Source organism: Nicotiana attenuata, unplaced genomic scaffold, assembly GCF_001879085.1.
Source record: "Nicotiana attenuata strain UT unplaced genomic scaffold, NIATTr2, whole genome shotgun sequence".
Classification (NCBI taxonomy): domain Eukaryota; kingdom Viridiplantae; phylum Streptophyta; class Magnoliopsida; order Solanales; family Solanaceae; genus Nicotiana; species Nicotiana attenuata.
In genome coordinates this window covers 66,133-91,678 of record NW_017672227.1, presented here as the reverse complement: position 1 = coordinate 91,678, position 25,546 = coordinate 66,133, and the positions used below count along the sequence as shown (strand labels likewise).

Sequence of the window (25,546 nt, the reverse complement as noted above, 5' to 3'; positions counted from 1 at the left end):
AGTGGGATCAGTTCTTACCCTTGGCGGAGTTTGCATATAATAACAGCTATCAGTCCAGCATAGAGATGGCCCCGTATGAGGCATTATATGGTCGGCGTTGTCGTTCTCCTATCGGGTGGTTTGAGCCTGGTGAGGCTAAATTGCTTGGTACAGATTTGGTTCAGGATGCCTTGGATAAGGTAAAGTTGATTCAGGAGAGGCTCCCGCACAGCTCAGTCCAGGCAGAAGAGTTACGCAGATCAGAAGGCGCGCGATGTATCATTTATGGTTGGCGAGAAGGTTCTCTTGAAGGTTTCGCCCATGAAGGGCATTATGAGGTTCGGAAAGAAGGGCAAGTTGAGCCCAAGGTTTATTGGCCCCTTCGAGGTATTGAGGCGAGTTGGAGAGGTTGCCTATGAGCTTGCTTTACCTTCCAGTTTATCAGGAGTTCATCCAGTCTTCCATGTATCGATGCTCCGGAAGTATCATGCCGACTATTCACATGTGTTGGATTTCAGTACCATACAGTTAGATGAGAGCTTGGGCTACGAGGAGGAGCCAGTTGCAATTATTAATAGATAGGACCGCCAGTTGAGGTCCAAGAGGATTTCTGCAGTAAGAGTCCAGTGGAGGGGCCAACCGGTCGAGGAGGCGACCTGGGAGTCCGAGGAGGACATGCGGAGCCGATATCCCCACTTATTCAGCAGTCCAGGTACTTTCCTATGTCCGTTCGAGGACGAACGTTTGTTTAAGAGGTGGAGAATGTAACGACCCGACTGGTCGTTTTGCATTTCCAAACCCCATTCCCTTCAATAATACTTTCCGCACTTGCTTTAGCTAATTTGTGACTTGCGGGGACGGGTGGTTCGGAAGTTAGAAGAGTTTTGAGCAAGAATAAGCCTAGTTATTTCTTTAAGTTTCTTTAAAAAGGTCAAGTTTGACTTCGGTCAATATTTTGGGGAAACGGACCCGGAATCGTGATTTGGCAATTTTTGAGGGTCCGCGGGAAAATATGGGACCGGGGCATATGCCCGGAATCGAATTCCGAGGTCCCTAGCCCGAGTAATGAATTTTTTTCGTGAAATTGTTAAGTTAAAGTTTCAAAGATTTAAATAAACTAAGAAATCATTGTTTTCATAGGTATCGGGTTCGGATTTCAATTCCGAAACTTGGTACAAGTCCGAAATATCAATTAAGACCTACCCGTAAAATTTGGTGTCCATCCGAGTAGTTTAAGGGCTTTTTGACCCGTTGAAGGAGAATTAAGAACTTGAAGTTCAATGAATTGATTCATTTGGTTTTGGGGGTCGATTCCTCGATTTAGCGTTGTTTTGAGTGTTTCGAGGGTTCGAATAGGTCCGCCTCGTAATTTCAGACTTGTCGGTATGTTCGGGCGGGGCTCGGGAGCCTCGAGCGTCAAATTGTCGAGGTTCGAGTGAAGTTGAAAACTTAGGAAGAAGCCTCATCTGCTGCTTCTGTCATAACCGCTTCTGCGGCTCTTGGACCACAGAAGTGAGACCGCAGAAGCGGTCGTTTATCGCAGAAGCGGAAGGGTCCAGGCCCAGGGGAAACCGCAGGAGCGGACCCCTGACCGCAGAAGCGGTCCATCCGCCCAGGCCCAGAACCGCAGAAGCGGTGGCCTTTCCGCTTAAGTGGCATCGCAGAAGCGAGGTTTAGACCGCAGAAGCGGCCCAGTCCCCCTTGGCCTTTTCCGCACAAGCGGCTCACTTTCGCAAAAGCGGAACCCGCGGAAGCGGGATTCCTTCCGCAGAAGCGGAAATCACTGGGGGCAGAAGGGTTCATTAATACGAACCCAAACTCATTTCTCTCATTTCTCACTACACACTTGGGCAATTTTAGGGGTTTCAAAGAGAGAGTTTCCACTTATCATTGCAAGGTAAGTAATTCCCACCCACTTTTAGTTCAAATACATAAACATTAGGTAGATTTAACACTAAAATTAGGTAAGAATCAAGAGATTAGAGTTAGACCTAGGGTTTAGTCAAAACCAAGATTTAATCCTATAATTTACCATGAAATGAACGAGAAACCACATATTTGTGATCCTTAGGTGATAGAGAACAACTTCCTTAAAAAATATTGGAATCCGGGTATGTGGGCCCGGGGTCGAAAATTAGGAAAACTTGTATTTATGGTTAGGAAATTGCTTAAACAATTAGAATTTAACCTTGTAAGCTCTTATTGACTAGTTCTTGCTTATTTCAATTAGTTGGTGCTCGTTTGGCTACGAATTGAGGGTTTGGGCCTATTCTTGATATCGGAAGTGCACTTCGGAGCGTGGTGAGTCTCCTTTCTAACCTCGTAAGAGGGAATTGTCCCCTTAGGATTAATGTTTGAGTGTTTGTTGCTAAATGCGGGGACTATGCACGTGTTAGGTGACGAGAGCCCGTGCGTAGCTACTACTATGATAAATGTCCGGGTAGCTTAGGGCCTACAACATGCCTATTAAATATATCTCTTATGTTAAATCGTTGTTATGAACACCTAGCGTGTACTAGAGGCTTAAAAGGGGATAGGAGCATATCAGTATAGTTAATTAAGTTTGATTTGGTATTCTTGACCATTTATTTGCCATGTGTGTGAACTTGATATTTCATCCTTATTTGTGGATCGGGCCGATCGCCTCGGTATGAATAGATACATCTATAGGCGCGCCGTCGACCCTCGGCAAGTGCACAGTTTATTTCTATTGGATCGGGTCGTCGCCTCGGTATTATGTGCGCATGTTAATTGTGGAAAAGCCTATACATGCTTTATTTTGCCATTATCTCATATGATAAATTATAAACTTGATGCTGTAAAGTTCTTGACTTATGCCACTTGCCATAAACTGTTGATACTTGTAAATTTCATGTTTTGAATACATCATACTTATATACATATATTTTAATTTACCTTAGTAAGTATCGAGTCGACCTCTCGTCTCTACTTCTTCGAGATTAGACGGGATACTTACTGGGTACATATTGTTTATGTACTCATGCTACACTTCTGTACTTAAATGTACAGGATTTGAGGCAGGTGGATCCGGACATCACTCTGGTGCATATCAGTGAGCGCATCTGGGACTTCTACGGTGAGCTGCACTCCCTTCTTGCCGATCCGCAGCCGAAGAAGTCTTCCTTGTATTTTTTTTGTTTGTTGTTGTTTCTGTCTATCCTGTATTCAGACAGTAGGATAGGGCATTATTCATTTTGTGTATATTCTACTAGTTGCCCGTAGCTTGTGACACCAGGTTCTGGCACACACAGTAGTAGACGTTATTTTGGGTTGTATAACTGTCTTTACATTTTATTGATCCTTACTGGTTTATGACTTTAATTGGGGGAAAAATCTATTATAATGGTTTTTGGTAAGGGTAACATGAGAATTTAATTATACTTCCGCGTTGGCTGGCCTGACAANTGGAGCAGGGTCATATGTCAGTGACCGACTATGAGGCGAGGTTCTCTGAGTTGTCTCGCCATGCACTCATGATACTCCCCACAGAGGCAGAGAGAGTACGGAGGTTTGTTGCGGGGTTACATCCCACTATCCGGTCGGGTATGGCTCGTGAGGTAGAGATGGGCACTGTATATCAGCTAGTACTTGAGATTGCCCACAGGATTGAGGGTTACCGTTTGAGGGGTAGAGAGCAGATGCAGCAGGATAAGAGGGCCAGATTCTCAGGAGAGTTCAGAGGCACCCCAGCCAGGGGCAGAGGTCACTTTGGGAGGGGTCAGCCCAGCAGGCCCCCAGCTCCAGCACCACCACCGGCTCGAGGTGCTCCAGCGCGCTCCTATTTCAGCGCCATGCCAGAGAGTTCTTATCGCCCGCCAGCTATTCAGGGTTCATCCAGTGGGTATTCAGGTCCTCCAGAGTCTTTCGGTCCTTATTTCAGTGCTATGACGGAGAGTTCTTACCGCCCGCCGGCTACTCAGGCTTCTTCTAGTGGGCCTTCTGGTATTCAGGATCAGCCATCCGGACAGCAGGCCGCCGCACCACATTGTTTTGGTGCGGGGACGCAGGCCACATGAGGAGATACTGCCCCAGGCTTAGGGGCAAGGCAGTACAGCAGGGGCATCAGCCCATGACTCCAGCACCAGCGGTCCAGCCGCCTAGATGTGGAGAGCAGACTGGTAGAGGTCGTTCCAGGGGTAGAGGCCAGATAGGGAGAGGTCAGCCAGCTGCTACTCAGTCAGTTGGAGGCCAGACAGCCGGTGCTCCAGCTAGATTCTATGCTCTCCCAGCCAGGCCAGATGCATTGGCCTCAGATGCCGTCATCACAGGTATTATTTCCGTCAGTGGTAGAGATGCATCGGTATTATTTGATCCAGGGTCTACTTATTCATATGTATCATCTCTGTTTGCTCGTTTCCTAGCTATTTCTCCTGAGCCTTTGGGTGTTCCTGTTCATGTGTCCACTCCTGTGGGCGATTCTGTGGTCGTGAACCGGGTCTACCGATCTTGCGTGGTTACTTTCTGTGGTCTTGAGACTAGAGCATATCTCCTGTTGCTCGATATGATCGATTTTGAGGTTATTCTGGGCATGGATTGGTTATCTCCATATCACGCCGTTCTAGATTGCCATGCCAAGACTGTTTCTCTAGCGATGCTAGGGTTGCCGAGATTGGAGTGGAGGGGTTTCACTGTGGATACACCTAGCAGGGTCATTTCCTTCCTGAAGGCTCAACGCATGGCTGAGAAGGGGTGTTTGGCTCACTTAGCTTATGTTCGAGACACCACCGCAGAGTCTCCGACTATTGATTCAGTGCCAGTAGTCCGAGAGTTCGCCGATGTTTTTCCTTCTGATCTTCCTGGCATGCCTCCGGATCGTGATATTGATTTCTTTATTGATTTGGCTCCAGACACTCAGCCTATATCTATCCCGCCGTACCGTGTGGCTCCTAGGGAGCTGAAGGAGCTGAAGGAGAAGTTGGAGGAGTTGTTAGCTAAAGGGTTTGTTAGGCCCAGTGTATCGCCTTGGGGTGCACCAGTGCTATTTGTAAAGAAGAAGGATGGGACTATGCGGATGTGCATTGATTACCGCCAGTTGAACAAAGTCACCATCAAAAACAAGTATCCACTACCCCGTATTAACGATTTGTTTGACCAGCTGCAGGGTGATAGGGTGTTCTCTAAGATCGACCTGAGGTCAGGGTATCATCAGTTGAAGATTCGAGATTCAGATGTTCCGAAGACCGCATTCAGGACTAGATATGGCCACTATGAGTTTCTGGTGATGTCCTTTGGCTTGACTAATGCTCCAGCGACATTTATGGATCTGATGAACAGGGTGTTCAGGCCTTATATTGATTCTTTTGTCATCATCTTCATTGACGACATCCTGATATACTCGCGTAGCCTGGGGGAGCACGAGCAGCATTTGAGAGTAGTGCTTCAGACCTTGCGAGAGCAGCAGCTTTATGCTAAGTTCTCCAAGTGTGAGTTTTGGCTGGAGTCAGTGGCATTCTTGGGGCATGTGGTGTCAGGGGAGGATATTAAGGTGGATCCCAAGAAGATTGAGGCAATTCAGAGTTGGCCACGTCCTACTTCAGTGACCGAGATCAAGAGTTTCTTGGGGCTAGCAGGTTATTACCGGCGATTTGTGCAGGGCTTCTCATCTATTGCATCACCTTTGACCAGATTGACCCAAAAGGGTGCCCCGTTCTGTTGGTCCGATGATTGTGAGGAGAGCTTCCAGAAGCTCAAGACGGCTTTGACTACGCCACCAGTTCTTGTATTGCCTTCCGGTTCAGGGATGTATACAGTGTATTGCGACGCTTCTCGAGTTGGCTTGGGATGTGTATTGATGCAGGAGGGGCGGAGGATGAAGAAGGACATAGTGGAGTATGTTGCTAGATGTTTGAATTGCCAGCAGGTCAAATATGAGCACTAGAGGCCAGGTGGCCTACTTCAGCAGATGCCCATTCCGGAATGGAAGTGGGAGCGCATTACCATGGATTTCGTGGTTGGGTTGCCGCGGACTCAGCGGAAGGTTGATTCAGTGTGGGTTATTGTGGATAGGCTGACCAAGTCGGCCCACTTCATTCCGGTGGCGACTACCTATACGGCGGAGAGATATGCTCAGATTTACATTCGGGAGATAGTCAGGTTGCACGGTGTGCCGGTTTCCATCATATCGGACAGAGGGCCTCAGTTCACTTCCCATTTCTAGAGAGCTGTTCAGAGTGAGTTGGGGACTCGCGTAGAGCTCAGCACGACATTCCATCCTCAGACTGACGGGCAGTCGGAGCGGACTGTTCAGATTTTAGAGGATATGCTTAGAGCATGTGTGATCGACTTTGGAGGGCAGTAGGATCAGTTCTTGCCCTTGGCAGAGTTTGCGTATAATAGCTATCAGTCCAGCATAGANGCTGGTCATTCACTCACCTATATGTTGAACTCAGTCCATCTTGACCCAACCCATTTAAAGTTGGGCTAATTTTTAAGCCAAATTGATTCATGAGTAACTTTGCTAAAATATCTTTAAAAATAAAATTTTTTGTTTGATATGTTAGAAAAAAAAGTATTATTTGATAATTAAACAATTCTTAATAAAATAACACAATTAATTAAAGCTTGATAAGAATTGGGGGATGGGGAGGGGGTTGGGCTATAACCCATATTTAGCTCATCTTGACCCAACACATCTCAGCCCAAGTAACTTTTGGGTGAGTCATTGACCCGCCCATTTACTAACTCAGGCCATTTTGACCCGCCACTACTAGAAAGCGCAAATTTTCGACCCTCTCAATCGAAATGAAGCTTTTCCGACAGATTACCGACCGAAGTGGTCGGTAAATTTTCGACCATTTCAGTCAGAAATTTGAATAAGAAAATAAATATTTAATTAATATTTTCAACCAAATCAGTCAGAAACTAAATAATAAAATAAATATTTAATTAATATTTTCAACCAAATCAGTCAGAAACTAAATAATAAAATAAATATTTAATTAATATTTCCGAATAAAATGGTCGGAAAATAAATAATTAAATTAAGATTTAATTAAGATTTTCGACCGAAACTGTCGTAAAATTTGAGAACAAATAAATTAAAAAAATCAAAAAATTCATAATTTGCAACGATCGGTTGCAAATCTGGGAAATGTCTGGTAAGATATACGACTGATTCTGTTGCAAATCTGGAAAAGATTTCGCAGAATTCTATTGTTATTTCAACTATACCACCTGCCAAATAAACAACCAACCAAACACCTAATTTATCATCCATCATTTATCATAACAAACAAAACACAAATATTTATAACATACCAAACACCAATATTTATAACAAACCAAACTAGTAAGCAGTCAAACACCAATTATCATCAATCAATTATCAAAATTCTAAGTTCACAGGCATAATTTAAACTTATCTTTATTTTTAAGTCTAAAATATAAAATCCACATTCAAATAGCTACTCCTATTGATTAGAGTCAGTCTCCTCGTGAGACTCAGATTCCTCTATTGCAGGTTGACTGCCTTTCTTACTTTTCTTTTTAAATAATTTCTAGATCAAAGCCTGAGTTGCGTTCCATTCTTGGGAAATTTGATCCATCTTTTGATGCATAGCTTCCATGTCTTCTTGGGAAACTGCTACACCAGCGAATAATGCTGATGTACAACTGGAGAATGACTGCACTCCAAGCCCGTAGACTAGAACTTTATTTATTTTCACGAGAAACAAAGAAAAAAATAAAATGAATAAGAAAACAAACACACAACTTTCAAAGTAATATTAAAATAGATAATTTTACATAACATCCATACCTTTATTCACGTCATCTGCCGCCTATGTCCATATTGCAGACATATCCTCCGGGGCCGGCTAAGTTCTTTCAGGTTGAGTTTGTCTCCATTCATCAAGATCATTCTGACACTTTTTCTGGAATAAAAATGATATATATTATGTATAAAAAATAATACTAAAACATAATATAGTGTTGGAGTTGGGATCATACCAATTTCTCTAAAGCACGCACTTCGACCCATCCTTCTCTTGTGCCCTCCTCCTCCTCCTCCTCCTCCTCCTCCTCCTCCTCCTCTTCTTTTTCTTCTTCTTCTTCTTCTTCTTCTTGTGAGTCTCCACAAAGACCTCAGCATGAGTCACATCACCCCCATGTTCCTTTTTTTGTAAAATTAAAAGGTTATTATATATAAATATATTTATGTTCTATGTGCATACTTGTAAAACGACGAAATATTTTATAATGAAATTGCCAATCTCAAACGATGGGCTGCAAACTAATGTTTCTTGGTTCACTAGCAAAGTCCGAGAACACCATATCAAAAATGCTTTCAAGCTTCTTCATCTGACGGATGATACAAAATACCATCTGACCTTCTATGCGCATAGTGTCATCTCATATGAGGAGCCTAGCTCATTGATGCATACAACCTCTTTAACCTTGTATAAGGGTAAGTAGTGCATCGACTTCATTGGGATCTTCTTCTTTTTATCATTTGTGGCATCCTTGTAACGAGGCTTATTACAAAATTTGCAATTCTCTAGAGATGCATCATCCTTATAGAATAACATGCAACCATTCTCACAACAATGAATCATCTCTGATGAAGGACTCAACTTGAAAATCAATTTTTTTCGTGTAGTAAATCTTTGGGCGGGTCAATATTACTCGAATTATGTTCATTCACAAGCCCAATGATATAATTCATGCCCGTTTGAGAAATAGAACTATCAGACTTAATCTGAAGTAATCGAACAATAACAGACAACTTAATGCACTGAGCCTTCACACAACGGATAACTAGCTTCCTCTAACTCTTTGAAGAACTGCTTAGCCCCATCATTTGGTTCAGATTGATCCCTCGGGAACATCTCAAAGGCTTCTCTCATTATATCATTGAATCAAGAATTTTCAACATTATTCTTCACTACGGGACTACCCTCCTCACCCCCAAAAGAATTATAAAAACCAACATCATTTACGCTATCAAGATTCTTCCCATGAGTAGTCCACACATAATAATTTTTCATAAATCCCTTTTAAAAATATGATATGTAACAACATCTTCTCACAATAACTTAACAGACTTGCATTTCACACAAGGACACCTAGTCGTCCCTTCAATACGTAAATCATCAAGTGTCCTTGCCCTAGCAATTAATCCAACAACCCCTTCTTTAAATTCATCCCTTAACCCCATACGATTAGGATGATTTCTATTATACATCCATCTACAAATGCCATCTACTAAAACAAAAAAGCTTGAAATTTGTAAGATATTTAAAATTATTTAGTTTATTTAATGTAATTGATAGGTTACACCAATTCGAAGATTCATTTTTTAAATTTACTTATTATTTGCCAACATACTTTAATTAATATATTATATTCTTTTAAATTAAAATTTATTAACACTCAAAATCTTACATTTATCCGTATTTATGTTATATAAGTCTCTTAAAATATAAATTAAATTTAAATAGCTTCTTATATGTTCATAAAGTACACACATGGATTTAATTAATATACTATATTACATAATATAGCATATTTGTCAAATCTACAAATTTCTTTTAATGTAGAAATTATTAAATTTTAAATTTAATATCAATCCATTAATAATTTAGGAAGCAACAATAAGCTTAACTTCTTAAACTTAATACTAAGACTTTAAACTGTAAGTACTTAATACAATTCCAAACCATTAAATTAAAAGTTAATATCATTCCATTAATAAACTAAGAAGCAACAATAAACTTAACTTCATAAATTTAAACTAAAGCTTTAAACTATAATTAAGTACTACAATTTGTAACGACCCGACCGGTCGTTTTGAGTATTTTAGCTTTGTTCCCATATTTATTGCCTTCTCTATGTTATATTGTGATTGTGTATCTTAACGGGGTGGTTGGTTTTGGTTTCGGGTGAGTTTCGGAGTGAAATGAGACACTTAGTCCCAGAGCCGGAGGCTTAAGTTGAAAGAATTGACCGGAGTTTGACTTTTATATAGACAACTCCAGAATAGATTTTTGACGGTTCTTCTAGCTCTGTATGGTGATTTTGGACTTAGGAACGTGTACGGATATTGATTTGGAGGTCCGTAGGTCGTTTTGCCTTGAATTGGCAAACGTTAGAAAGTTGAAGGTTTTGAAGGTTGAGAAGTTTGACCGGGAATTGACTTTATTGATATCGGATCCAGATTTTGGTTACGGAAGTTGGAATAGGTCAGTTGTGCTATTTATGACATGTGTGCAAAATTAGAGGTCAATCGGAGTTGGTTTGGTATAAATCGGTGTTAGTTTTGGAAGTTGGATGTTCATGGTTTCAATAGTTTTGGATTGGGTTGCGATTGGTAGAATCGATATTGTTTGATGTTATTTTAGGCCTCGAATAGGTCCACTATGTATTTTGAAACTTGTTGGTGTATTTGAACAGTGTCCCGGGTGTGAGTCGGATCGAAATCGAATCATTTTTGGATTTTGGAAGATGGGTGAAACTGCTGAAGAATGGTGTCATCGCACGTGCGGTGGGTTTTGCCGCAGGTGCCAATGTGCAAGTGCAGAGGGAGGCATCGCAGAAGCGGGCTAGAGTGGACTGGGGGGATGACCGCAAGAGCGGTCAACACTCTGCAGAAGCGGGATCGCAGAAGCAAGCCACTACCCCCAGAAGCGTGACCGCAGAAGCGGCTTCCCGTCCGTAGAAGCGGATCCTCACAGCTTAAGTTAAAGTCGTACCTGCTATGAAAATTCCGCAGGTGCGGAGCCGCAGATGCAGTTGAGGGCTTGCAGAAGCGAGATCGCTGGGCAGAAATGGGTGAATTCGAGGGTTTTATTTCATTCTTCATCTTTTGACTTAGAGAGCTCGGTTTGGGGCAATTTTCAGAGGGATTTTCAAGGAATTGATCGGGGTAAGTGATTCTAACTCGGATTTGGATATTATACATGAATTCATCGTTGTTTTTATCATTTAATTAGTGTTTTGAGTTAGAAAAATTAGAGAAAATTGTGAAAACTCCATAGACTATATTTTGAGGATTTTAAGGTCGATTTAAGATCGAAATTGAGTAATTTTAGTATGGTTGGACTCGTTATCGAATGGGTGTTCAGATTGCAAGTTTGCTTGGGTTCCTAGGCGCGAGCCCAGGGTTGACTTTTTGAGTTAACTTTTTAAATTTCTTTAAAGACTGTAACTTTATTATTCGGAATAGATTCCTATCATTTGTATTTATGGTATAAAGTTACTTTTGCTAGATTTGAGCCGTTCGGAGTTGGATAATCGCGGAAAAGGTTGGATTGGGATAGCGTATTTTAAGGTAAGTGTGTTGCCTAACTTTTTATGGGAGAATGACCCCTTAGAATTGGTATTGTTTTGTGTTAATTGTGTACGTGAAAACCGTGTGCCCAAAGTGACGAGTGGTACACGGGCTAAATAGGTAATTAACTGGTTTAAGCTATGTAGATTCTTTTCATGCCTTTAATTTAATTTCCATAATACGTTATATTCATCATTGTTAATCTATCCTTGCATGCTTCACTTGACATTGTTAATACTTGTCTCATCTCTTACTTGTTATTTGTCATTACATGCTTAGTTGAAGTTATTGTTCTCTCATTGCCTTGTTAAGCATTTAATTGTTGAGTTACCTTACTTGAAGTTACTATTTCTTGGAATATCTTATTATTGAGTTTTGGTGTTGAAGTTGTAAAAGCCGTGATCACATTAAGGAAAAACGTAAATTGTTGAAATATCATTGTTGTTGAGCTATTCACTTCGGTTGCTATTGTTGAGACTCTTGTACACATTGTGGTTGAGTCGTGGGCTGTTTATTGTGGAAATATTGTTATTGTTGATTTCTTTGACAAGTTGTGGTATTGGGCACTTGAGGTGCGATTTGTGATATGTTGTGATATTGATACGCATGCGGTGGTATAAGGATAGGGGTTGATACGCATGCGGTGAGATAAGGTGGGCTTGATACACGTGTTGCTAGTAGGGGAACTACTTAAAGCCATGTGGTGTGATAAGTTTGGCTAAAATGCGGTAGGTATTCCGGAAAAATAATTTTCAAAACAAAATATTAAGTCCCGCTGTGATATAAAGAAAGACTTTGAATTTTGATTGTGAAACGACACTACGAGGCGGTACCTCGGTAGTGATTCTTGTTGCTATCGTTCATTTACTTCACTGGTATTTGTCTGCATCGTTTCTTTGGCATTCTTATTATGTGTTTCTTCTGTGATGTCCTTATTGCCTTAATTTCAGTGTAGTTATTCTTGTTATATTTTCTTCATTCTATTATTTCCCTTGTCTCTGTTAATATACTGTACTATACCTATTCAGTTTTCTTTGTTTATTCCAGTAGGTGACCTGGCCTTGTCACTACTCTACCGAGGTTAGGCTTGATACTTACTGGGTACCGTTATGGTGTACTCATACTACGCTTTTGCATATCTTTTTGTGCAGATCCAGGTACTTCATACCAGCTTAGGCATCCGTGAGTTGAGCTTGTATCGGAGACTTCAAGGTATACTTGCCGACGTTCGCAGGCCTCAGAGTCACCCTCTATCTAGTCTATATTTCATTCTCCTTTTATAGATACTGTTGTATAGGTATGTTTCAGTATACTCGTGTAGAGTTTGTGACTCAGTATCACCAGATTTTGGGTGTTATATTCAGTTGTGTTATGGAGTCCTTTTTAGAAGAGTTATGCGGATCGAAAGGTTCATGATGTTGCATCCATGGTTGGAGAGCGGGTCTTGCTCCAGGTTTCGCCCATAAAGGGCGTTATGAAGTTCGTGAAGAAGGGCAAGTTGAGCCCTAGGTATATCAGACCTTTTGAGATCCTTGAGAGGATTGGTGAGGTGGCCTACAAGCTTGCATTGCCACCTAGTCTCTCTGCAGTTCATCCGGTGCTCCATGTTTCTATGCTTCGGAAGTATCACGGTAATCCGTCCCATGTGTTAGATTTCAGCTCAGTCCAATTGGACTAGGATTTGTCTTATGTTGAGGAGACGGTGGCCATATTGGACAAGCATATCCGAAAGTTGAGGTCAAAGAGTATTGCTTCAGTGAAGGTTCAGTGGAGGGGTCAACCAGTCGAGGAGGAGACTTGGGAGACCGAGCATGATATACGTAGCCGTTATCCTCATCTTTTCATCACTTCAAGAATGTCTCTATACTCGTTCTTGGGACGAACTTTTGTTTTAAGAGGGGGAGGATGTAACGATCTGACCGGTCGTTTTGAGTATTTTAGCCCCGTTCCCATATTTATTGCCTCCATTATGTTATATTATGGTTATGTGTCTTGTCGGACAGGTTGGTTCTGGTTTTGGGTGAGTTTCGGCGTGAAATGGACACTTAGTCCCTAAGTGTCACGATCCCAGTTCTCCCTCCGTGAATTATCGTGACGGCACCTAGTCTCTACGACTAGGTAAGCCTAACAAATGCGGAAAACTACTAATCTTGCGGAATAAATAATAAAAAGCCGAATAACTGAAAGAAATAGTATTTAAATGTTGCTTGGCATAAACACACAACTTTTCAAAAATCTAGTACACTATCCCAAAACCCGGAAACTCACGGATCCACAAGCTGAGAAAAACACTACATAGCTCTAATCTCCGGAATGTCTAATCAAGAACATAAAGTACAGAAGGGCTAAATACTAGATGCAGGAATAGAAAGAGACTCCTCGGTCTGCAGACGCGGCAGATATACCTCGAAGTCCCGTAGAATCACCTCGCCTCAAGAATGGTAAGCCTGAGTAGAGTTACCTGGATCTGCGCAGGAAGGGCATGAGTACACCACAGCGGTACTCAGTAAGTGCCAAACATAACCTCGGTTGGGTAGTGACGAGGAAGGTCAGGGCCCTACTGAGGTGAAATAAGATATAAGGTTTAACAGTGTAAAATAACACTGTAAATAAATAACACAAGATATAAAGGACAGCAACAACTATCATAGAGGCACGTAAAGCACAGTAAGAGAACACAACTCAGCTCCAAGATAACAACCAGGGATCTCCCAGGATAACGTCCTGTAGTCCCCAAATATAAGTATCATCTCCAGTGGATCTCCCGGGTGCAGTCCTGTAGTCCAACTCATAAATGTGCAGGGGGATCTCCCAGAATGAGATTCTGTAGTCCCAAAGTAAACATACAGGGGAGCTCCCGGGATACCGTCCCGTAGTCCCAAAGTAAAAGTGCAGGGGGATCTCCCGGAATACCGTTCCGTAGTCCCAAAGTAAATACAGAGCAACAACAAGAATTCAATCCAATCAATTTCATATCAAAATGAAGCAGGTAATCCTAACCTAGCATGGTTCACGTAATACAATTAAGGCAGTTAAGGCAATTAGAGCAATTTAGTCAAGTAGACATGCTTCTCTAAGCTACAGCAGGTTTAGTGTCCAAACAGTATAATCAAGAAAAGGAAGAACACAATTCAAGGTTATTTTAAATGAAAATTGGATTTCCAAAAATTAGCACAAGTACGCGCTCGTCAACTCACGTACGAGGCATTTCAATTACCACAATATCAATCCTAAGGGGAAAGGTCCCCCCACAAGGTTAGACAAGCCACTTACCTCGAACAAGTGCAAGTCAACCCGAAACCACGCCTTTGCCACGAGTATTCGACTCCAAATGGCCCAAATCTATTCAATTAAGTTTCATAATGTAAATAACACTTCAAATAACTGATTGTATAATTAAATTCTAAGCTAATACGTGAAATTAGGTAAAAATGACCAAAACACCCCTCAAGACCACATCTCAGAATCGGGTAAAATTTACATTTTCAGAATCCTCATACTCTCACGAGTTCATACATACCAAGAACACTGAAATCGGAGTCCAAATGACAAGCCGTAATTACCCATTTTTTTCCAAATTTCTCATCACTAATTAGGTCTTTAATCACATAAAAACGAGTTATGAAGTCAAAAATGTTACCTCCAAGTGATTCCTCTTTGTTTTCCTCAAAAGTCTCTCTTAAAAGCTTCAAACCCAGATGAAAATGGTAAAAGAATAACTCAATTTTGCAAAGGCAACAAAATATAGGTTCTGCCCAGCGACTCCCGCATTTGCGGCCCTAGGACCGCATCTGCGGTCCCTCTTCTGCGGACACAACGTCGCATCTGCGACTCTCATTAAAATACCAGCTTCCGCATCTGCGGGCCTCTAACCGCAAGAGCGGTTCCGCTTCTGCGGAAATTTCACCGCATCTGCGGTTCCTGAGGAAAATCCCAATTTCGCTTCTGCGGCCCTCTACACCGCTTCTGCGGCTCTGCATCTGCGGTTCCCAGACCGCAGATGCGAAAATACCAGAAGAACAGCTGCTGCACAACTTTAACTTCAAAATTTCCTCCGTTAACCATCCGAATTCATACCGAGGCCCCCGGGACCTCAACCAAAGGTATCAACATATCCTAAAACCTTTTTCAAACTTGTACCAATCTTCAAAATACTCCAAACAACATCAAAATAACCAAAACACCTCGGATTCAAGCCTAAGTTTCTAAAATCTTCCGAATTTCGCTTTTGATCAAATACCCAACCAAACCACGTCTGAATGACCTGAAATTACACATCCCAAATGACATAACGGAACTACAGTAACTCTCGGAATTCCATTCTGACCCTCGGATCAAAATCTCACTATCGAACCGGAAACTTCAAAATTCGACCTTTCGGCATTTCAAGCCTAAATTAGCTACGGACCTCCAAAACACAATCCGACCATGCCCCTAAACCCGAAATCACCTAACGGAGCTAATGGAACCATCGAATTTCCATTCCGAGACCGTCTTCACATTGTTCCGACTACGATCAACTTTCCAACACTTAAGCTATCATTTAGGGACTAAGTGTCCCAAAACTCTCCGAAACCCAAAACCGAACATCCCGGTAAATCGAAACAGCAGAAATAAACTTGGGGGAAGCAATTAATAGGGGATCAAGGCATAAATTTTAAAAACGACCGGCCGGGTCGTTACACTAAGTTGGAGGCTTAAGTTGAAAGAGTTGACCTGAGTTTGACTTTTCTATAGGCGACTCTGGAATGGAATTTTGACAGTTCCAATAGATCCATATGGTGATTTTGGACTTAAGAACATGTCCGTATATTGATTTGGAGGTCCGTAGGTCATTTTGGCTTAAATTGGCGAAAGAAAGTTGAAGGTTTGGAAGGTTGAAAAGTTTGACCGGGAGTTGACTTTATTGATATTAGGTCCGGATTTTGGTTTCAAAAGTTGGAATAGGCCCGTTGTGTCAATTATGCCGTGTGTGTAAAATTTGAGGTCAATCGGAGTTGGTTTGGTATAAATCGACGTTAGTTTTGGAAGTTGGATGTTCATGGTTTCATTAGTTTTGAATTGGGTTGCGATTCATAGAATCGATGTTGTTTGATGTGATTTTAGGTCTCGAGTAGGTCCGATATGTGTTTTGAAACTTCTTGGTATGTTCGAAAGGGGTCTCGGGTGCCCTGGGTGTGAGTCGGATCGAAATCGGATCATTTTTTGATTTTGGAAGATGGCTGAAACTGTTGAAGTTTGGTGTCATCGCACCTGCGGGTCTGGCCGCAGACACGCAGGTGTGGAGGGGGGCATCGCAGAAGTGGGCTAGAGTAGGTTGGGGGGATGATCGCAGGAGCGTTCAACACTCCATAGAAGCGGGCTCGCAGAAGCGAGCCACTACCCACAGAAGCATGACCGTAGAAGCGGATCCTCATGGCTAAAGTCAAAATTCGCACTTGCAATGGAAATTCGCAAGTCCGGAGCCGCAGATGCAGCCGAGGGCTCGCAGAAGTGAGATCTCTAGGCAGAAAAGGGTGAAGTCTAGGGTTTTATTTCATTCCTCATCTTTTGACTAGAGAGCTCGGTTTGGGGCAATTTTGAGAGGGATTTCCAAGGAATTGATCAGGATAAGTGATTCTAACTTGGATTTGGCTATTATACATGAATCCATCGTTGTTTTTACCATTTAATTAGTGTTTTGAGTCAGAAAAATTGGGGAAAAGTGTGAAAACTTCATAGACTATATTTTGAGAATTTGAAGGTCGATTTGAGATCGGAATTGAGTAATTTTAGTATGGTTGGACTCGTTATCGAATGGGTGTTCAGATTTTGTAAGTTTGGTCGGGTTCTGAGACACGGGCCCAGGGTTGACATGTTGATTTTCTTTAAATATTGCAACTTTATTATTCGGAATAGTTTCCTATGGTCTGTATTTATGGTATAAAGTTATTTTGGCTAGATTCGATCCGTTCGGAGTTGGATAATTGCGGAAAAGGCTTACTAGTGGATTGAGTTAGCGTGTTTTGAGGTAAGTGTCTTGCCTAACTTTGTGTGTAGGAAATACCCCTTAGAATTGGTGTTTTTTTGTGTTAATTGTGGTACGTGTAAGCCGTGTGCGCAAGGCGACGAGTGAGTATACAACTAAATATGGTAATTGACCGGTTTAATGCCTTTAATTGAATTTCATAATACGTTACGTTCGTCATTGTCAATCTATCCTTACGTGCTTCACTTGACATTGTTAATACTTGTCTCATCTCTTACTTGTTATTTGTCATTACATGATTAATTGAAATTATTGTTCTCTTATTGCCTTCTTAAGCATTTAATTGTTGAGTTACCTTACATTAATTATTATTTATTGAAATATCTTATTAATGAGTTTTGGTGTTGAAGTTGTAAAAGTCGTGATCACGTTGAGGCAAAGTGTAAATTGTTGAAATATCATTCTTGTAGAGATATTCACTTTCGGTTGCTATTGTTGAGACTCTTGTACACATTGTGGTTGATCATGGGCTATTTATTTTGGAAACATTGTTATTGTTGACTTCTTTGGCAAGTTGTGTTATTAGGCACTTGAGGAGTCATTTGTGATATGTTGGGATATTGATACACATACGGTGGTATAAGGATAGGGATTGATACGCATGCGGTGAGATAAGGTGGGCTTGATACGCGTGTTGCTAGTAGGGGAACTACTTCAAGCCACGCGATGTGATAAGGTGGGCTAAAACGCGGGTAGCTATATCGGAAAAATGATTTTCAAAATAAAATATAAGGCTCTCACGGTGATATAAGGAAGACTCTGAATTTTGATTGTGAAACGAGACTACGAGGCGGTACCTCGGTAGTGATTCTTGTTGCTATCTTTCATTTACTTCACTTGTATTTTCCTGCATCATTTCTTTGGCATTCTTATTATGTGTTTCTTACGTGATGTCCTTATTGCCTTAATTTCAGTGTAGTTATTCTTGTTATATTTTCTTCATTATATTATTTTCCATGTCTCTGTTATTATACTGTACTATACCTATTCAGTTTTCTTTGTTTATTCCAGTAGGTGACCTGGCATCGTCACTACTCTACCGAGGTTAGGCTTGATACTTACTGGGTACCGTTTTGGTGTACTCATACTATGCTTCTGCACATCTTTTTGTACAGATCCAGGTACTTCATACCAGCTTAGGCATCGGTGAGTTGAGCTTGGATCGGAGACTTCAAGGTATACCTGCCGACGTTCGCAGGCCTCAGCGTCACTCTCTATCTAGTCTATATTTGATTCTCCTTTTATAGATACTATTGTATAGGGATGTTTCAGTATACTCGTGTAGAGTTTGTGACTCAGTATCAGCAGATTTTGGGTGTTATATTCAGTTGTGTTACAGAGTCCTTTTTCTGATAGCTGTTGGTTTAATTGGGAGTTTTATTATTATTTCTGTTAATTCTTCATGTATGTTAGGCTTACCTAGTCTTAGAGACTAGGTGCCATCACGACGTCATACAGAGGGAGATTGGGGTCGTGACACAATTCCAGTCACAAAGAATTTAAAGAATTAATCTCAAATCTTAAATCTCAATCAACTAATTCAATTAATCAAATTCTCCGACAACAATTTTAAACCTAGATTCAATCAAATTCTTCTACAACAATCTAAAACCTAGATACAACTACCAAATTAATATGAAAAGTGTAACAAAAGCATAATATGAATAAAAGTTAGTTGTACCAAATAAATCAAAAAGTTCATACTAATTTACTCTCACAAATTACTAACATCACTGACACCAAAATCTGAGAACTAATTAGTATTTAGTTCAAAATTATTCTCACAAATTACTATCATCAAAATCTAAGGAAAAAGAGTTTAAAATGGGAAAAAGGAAAAAAAATCGAGAGAGAGAGAGAGAGAGAGAGAGAAAAGTATCGCCGGAGAGAGAGGGCTGTCACCGGAGCACCGTGATACCTACGGGAGGGGGGTTTCCAGCGGGGAGATGAAGAAAAGAGAGAAGGAACAAAAGGAAGAAGGAAAAAAGAAAAGGGTCGGGGGGGGGGGGGGNCGCAATTGAGGTCAACGAAGTCAGACCTCATTTTAATAATTTTTTAAGACAGAATCGGACGCAACATTTTTTTATTTCTTTTTTTATATTTCCGACCGAATCGGTCGATAATGCCGTCGGGACATTTTTTGTCAAATTTTGCGATGGAAATAGACGGAGTATTTGCCTTAATTATTACTCCGTCTGTTCCAATTTATGTGAACCTGTTTGACTGGGCACGAAGTATAATAAAAAATGAAGACTTTTGGAATTTGTGGTCCTAAACAACTCAAAAAGGGGTCCACAGTATTTGTGTGGTTATAAAAGCTTCTCACTAAGGATAGAATTGGTAATTTAAGCTAAATTGTTTCCAAATTTAGAAAGGGGTTATTCTTTTTGGAACGGACCAAAAAGGAAATAGGTTCACATAAACTGGAACGGAGGGAGTAATAAAAATTGAAAAATATATTTTTAGACCATTTCCGATCGATTCAGTCGAAAATTTCTGACTACTTTTTCCGGTTGGAAATGGGCCGTTTTTTAGTAGTGCGCCAAAATCAACCTAACACTTCCATTTGACACCCCTAATGATAGTATTCTTCTTGCTCTCCAAATTTATTGTATTATTCTAGCAAAAGCTAGTGATTAGTTGACTGTATCGTATTTTGGGTAAAGGCCGATTCTATTATTTAAGATTGTCGAATTGAATCTACCTTCTATGACCTGTTTTTGGTATTTTAACTAGTTAGTCGATTGCTGGACCCAACTTTACTTTGACGCGTTGATTTTTCCCGACCCTATATCTTAATTAATCCGAAGAGTTAGTGGTTATCCTGCACAGGAAATAAGCTACAATCCAGCTTGATTTTTCCTTTGCTTACACGTTCTACACTTCTACAGTTTACTACCAATTAATTTTTCTTTTGTTGTAGGCTCTCTTGCTCATGTAATTTCTTCATCATTTCAGCTTTCTTTTGACCATCTAATCTTATAATCTCATTCGATATTATGTGTTGCTTAAACAAAGACGATACAAGTTAAATGAATGTTGCTACCTACTCCATAACTTTTAAAAATAATCTATAACATCTTATACGAAAAATCTGTACTAAACTTGAATTTGTAGTACTGAAGTATCTCCGACTCTGCTTCATAAATAACTTAGTTTGTATAATAAAATTACTAAACCGTATCAATCAATCACCTACGCTTTAATCTTACACCACGATTATTGGATTTGTATTTGTGAGTCTCTATTAGGAACTTATCGTTTATCTCAATGTACTATGTAATAAATATATCACAACAAAATTTAATGCTAAAAAGATTTTATCATAATTTAATTGTTTGTAGATATTCAACCTACTACATAACCAAAAAAAAAAGTAAGAAAATCTCCTACTATAACTATTCTCCCTTATGCATGCAAGCTCACATACGTGTGCGAAACAAAGTTACTGAAAGTATTATAAAATAATTACTCCCCCGTTTCAGTTTATGTGAACATATTTCCTTTTTGGTCCGTTCCAAAAAGAATGAACTATTTCTAAATTTGGAAAATTTTTAGCTTAAACTTCCAATTCTACCCTTAATGAAAAACTTTTATAATTACACAAATACTGTGGACCCCTTTCTGACTTGTTTAGAACCATAAATTCTAAAAGTATTCATTTTTTCTTAAATTTCGTGTCCAGTAAACAGGTTCACATGAATTGGAACAGAGGGATAATAAATTTACGCAAATATGAAGGCCTTAATAGGAAGTACCACATGTATGGTAAATTATTTATTTCTGTGTCTGTCTGGACAATAGGAAATTTAATAAAATTGATGAAGAGGAATGGGTTCGACGTTGTAGTCTTGTTCTCCACACGTTAAGCCGATCTTCCCACACCACACATTTTACCTACTTAACAATCAAAACAATCCCTTCTCCCTAAAGAACAATCTTTACTCAAATCGCATTGCTGTTTGCCTATCTTAACTACCTTTCCTTTTACCAAACACCAACCTTCGTCAAATATATTTTTTAATTTAAATTAATAAAATATATAATTATTCAGCGTTCGGAACTCACTAACCCGATTAATCCAGATCGACACCATAGAAAGAGTACCATGAAAATTTTTAGCACTCCCTACTAAAGATAATTCCATTCTCGAAGTTCAAACCCAAAACCTCTGATTAGGTAGATGAACCTAGCTTTAACATTCCATATACATTTATCAAATTTAATTTTATTCATGCATCTAACACTGCTGCCAATAATAGCCCTTTTTGTGTACGTGGCCACCATCCTAACCCCAATCCCTACCTCACCCCCTTAGACCTAAATAAAAATAAAATAAAAAAGAAAAATAAAAAAGAAGATAGAAAAGAGCTCTCTGATTTGTGTAGAAACAATGTATGACTAAAAATGTTAAAACACATAATATGACGCTCGTGATGCATTCATTGTTTTGACACCTTGTGTCACTGTCTTTCGGTACTAAAAAGAATGTGAGTTAATTTGGAATACGAAAGCCAAAACATTCTAAGTTGTAGTGTAAACTTAAATATTGACTAAAAAAAGTTACTCTAAAATGTATTGTATTATATTATTGTTATACACACTCAAATTCTTAATTTCTCAAAAACATATTTTATACTTTAAAAAATGGTAATGAGAAGATATATTTGATTTCTCAAATATCAATATTTTACCCTAAGCTCTTGATTTAGTGTTACGTGTCAAACTTCTGTCCAAAGCTTCAATTTCTTCATATAGTTACAAGAACAGTAATCTTACGTAAAAATGATCAACACCATTCATTTGACAAACAATCTAAGACGATCTTGAGAAGTAGGTAGCTAACTAATTGAAAAAACCACCATTATTTGTGTAGAAGGTTTGCTGAGAAAAGTGTTGAAAAGGAAAATAAAAAGGATGGTCACGTGCTCTTACTTGTTGAAGCACGTGATCTCTATCTACCATTCTCCTCTTGAGCTTCTCATATAAATAAATGACACAAGTTAACAACCCCCATGCAAAATCATAAACACTTATCACTCTTCACGTACTACTATCTTTAAAAAACCTAGTAAATCCACCATTTTTTCAGGCGAAAATGGTGACCGTCGAGGAATTTCGCAGGGCGCAACGTGCTGAGGGTCCGGCCACGGTCATGGCTATTGGAACAGCCACACCTTCCAACTGTGTTGATCAAAGCACTTACCCTGATTATTATTTCCGTATTACTAATAGCGAGCATAAGGTTGAGCTTAAGGAGAAATTTAAGCGCATGTGTAAGATAAAATTCTCTTACCTTTCATTATTCATTCAATTTTATGTTGAATTTTTCCTATATAATTGAAATTTCAAATACTCTTTTTTTTTTTTCATTTTCTTTCATCGGTATTACTTACTGTTTACGTTGGAGTCTTAGACTAATGGTTTCAACTCAATCCTAAATTGAATTTTGATAATTAGAGGTGCTTTTAATTAGATAATGTTCAGGAAATAATTAAGAACTTAACTTTTTGTTCTCTATTTCGGATTTGTTAGTTGGATAGTATCCCATGTGAGAGCTTTCTACGATATTTTGACTAAACTCTATGTTATTTTTCGTTAATAAGTTGAGATACAACACATGCATGTTATTCTTGCTTAACATTGAGCTTAGACAATTTTGAATGTCATTAATTTGTCCAAATGGTCGTTTGGAATTTTTCGTACATTTTATGCCTAGTTTCTTATCTATTTCCTTTTTCCCCCCTCCAACCATAGAGAACTAACCTTGAAACTAACAAGTTCATGATTCTGAAAACTTTAAGCACTGCATACATCAAATTATTTAATGGTTTCTGACTGGTAAAAAATATAAGTTCTATTTCTTCTTTTCTTTTTCCTTATTGAGTTTTTATATGCTATGCATTCCTTGATAAAAAGACAAGTTCATGATAATTTGGCTCATTTTGGTTTTCTATATGGTTAGTTACCTTAATTAACTTGAGAATAAGGATGAATATCCAAATTTGCACTTCAGTTATAATTAATATTCACCCAAAAAGGAGAAATATGTTCACTGGAAATCTGGAACCAGCACAAAGTATTCAATAAGAGCACTTTAAAGCACCTAAAAGTTTTAACTTTTTTGTCTCCTTTTGCTTGAGAAAGAAACTTCTAACAAAGTTTTAATATATACTATAATACCGAAGATGGGACCATTTATATTTATAATGTATACGTGGCCTGGGCAAGATATTCGATCAGGATGGTTAATATGAAACTGAACACATTGTGGCGTTTATTTTTTGCAAAGTTTGATTCGTTTACAATTTAGTGATTTCTTAACATATCCTTTGGTGAATTTGCAGGTGAAAAATCAATGATCAAGAAAAGGTACATGCACTTAACAGAGGAAATCTTGAAAGAGAATCCTAATATTTGTGCATACATGGCACCTTCCCTTGATGCTAGACAAGACATAGTGGTGGTTGAAGTGCCAAAACTTGGAAAAGAGGCAGCCCAAAAGGCCATCAAAGAATGGGGCCAGCCCAAGTCCAAGATTACTCATTTGGTCTTTTGTACAACTAGTGGTGTAGACATGCCCGGGTGTGACTACCAGCTCACTAAGCTACTCGGGCTCCGTCCATCGGTCAAGCGGTTCATGATGTACCAACAAGGTTGCTTTGCCGGTGGCACGGTACTCCGGATGGCTAAGGACTTGGCAGAAAACAACAAGGGTGCTCGAGTCCTTGTTGTTTGCTCAGAGATCACCGCTGTCACGTTCCGTGGGCCCAATGACACCCACTTGGATAGTTTGGTTGGGCAAGCCCTTTTTGGTGATGGGGCAGCCGCGGTCATTATAGGTTCTGATCCAATTCCAGAGGTCGAGAGGCCTTTGTTCGAGCTCGTCTCTGCAGCCCAAACTCTTCTCCCGGATAGTGAAGGCGCTATCGACGGTCACCTTCGTGAAGTTGGGCTTACATTCCACTTACTCAAAGATGTTCCTGGGCTTATCTCAAAAAACATTGAGAAAAGCCTAGTGGAAGCATTCCAACCTTTGGGAATTTCTGATTGGAACTCTTTGTTTTGGATTGCTCACCCTGGCGGGCCTGCAATTTTGGACCAAGTTGAACTAAAATTGGGCCTAAAGCAAGAGAAACTTAAGGCTACAAGAAATGTATTAAGTAACTATGGTAACATGTCAAGTGCTTGTGTGTTGTTTATTTTAGATGAAATGAGAAAGGCCTCTGCAAAAGAAGGTTTAGGAACTACTGGTGAAGGGCTTGAATGGGGTGTGCTTTTTGGATTTGGGCCTGGGCTTACAGTTGAGACTGTTGTCCTTCACAGTGTTGCTACTTAATGGGTTGGGCTTATAATGTGGGAAGATTTTAAGTATTATAATTGTTTATTTTGTTTCTTGGGGTTGAATTTATTTTGTTTGTAATGAATGTATTTGCTCTATTTTGCTATTTCATCTTGCAAATAATGAAATTTGTAATGTGAACTATTTAATCAAAGAACTGAATTTCTTTCTTTCCTTCTCCTTCTTTTGGTTGTTTTGTTCTATCTAACTCTTATTCTATGATTGCATAATTATCACTTTAATTTCAGCCTCCTCACAACAATAAAACTGATTTTCTTACTACTCAAAAATACTTATTCTTCAAATAAGCACGTTTTTTCTTCTTTTTTTTTGAAAAAGGAGCTCTAATTGTCTGAAAATTTGGCCAAGCAGATTATATTATATAAAATGAAAATTTTGGCTTGCGTATCAGTTTTTATTTCCTATATATTTTGTGTAAAAAAAAAAGAAAGAGACGCTAATTGTGGTGTACAAAGGAAACCGATAAACTGTACCAAATCGATAATTCAAGTCAAACCGGGATAAGAAAATCCAATTGTGATTTGGTATTTGAAAAATAACTCGACCATAATTGTTTTGATTTAGTTTTAACTAAAAAAAGTCAAATCGAATCAACCAACTCGATAGTTTATTTATACATTTTTAAAAAATATTTTATACATATAAATATTTATTGTAATGTAATTTATAATTATTTCTTAAACTTTTTTACAGTTTTATCTTTTAACGTATTATTTCAAGTTTGGACTCAACATTCTTGAATGGTAAATAAATTTTATGGCCCATAAATGTAGTAACTCAAACAAAGTTCAAATCAATACTAATTCTAACAAAAGCAATTCAGTTCAACACTAGGAATGGTGTTGGATATCTATTTTTTAGTTTTACGTTGGTTTATAATGAAAATGCA

The 25,546-nt window shown here is 39.4% G+C and overlaps 1 protein-coding gene across 1 annotated transcript; it reads left to right on the top strand.

The window, feature by feature from the left end:
* The first annotated feature begins 22,295 nt into the window (after positions 1 to 22,295).
* LOC109212385 (chalcone synthase A) lies at positions 22,296 to 24,811 on the top strand. The gene is made up of 2 exons (XM_019376029.1): positions 22,296 to 22,570; positions 23,642 to 24,811. The coding sequence occupies exons 1-2, from the start codon at positions 22,393 to 22,395 to the stop codon at positions 24,631 to 24,633; spliced, it is 1,170 nt and encodes a 389-aa protein (XP_019231574.1). The 5' UTR covers positions 22,296 to 22,392; the 3' UTR covers positions 24,634 to 24,811.
* The last annotated feature ends 735 nt before the right edge of the window (positions 24,812 to 25,546 follow it).

Bases quoted from the DNA above. Each gene is read 5' to 3' on its own strand.
- LOC109212385 (XM_019376029.1), top strand. From the start codon at position 22,393: ATGGTGACCGTCGAGGAATTTCGCAGGGCGCAACGTGCTGAGGGTCCG. The intron at 22,571-23,641 runs GTAAGATAAAAT...GTGAATTTGCAG, and splicing joins GGAGAAATTTAAGCGCATGT to GTGAAAAATCAATGATCAAG.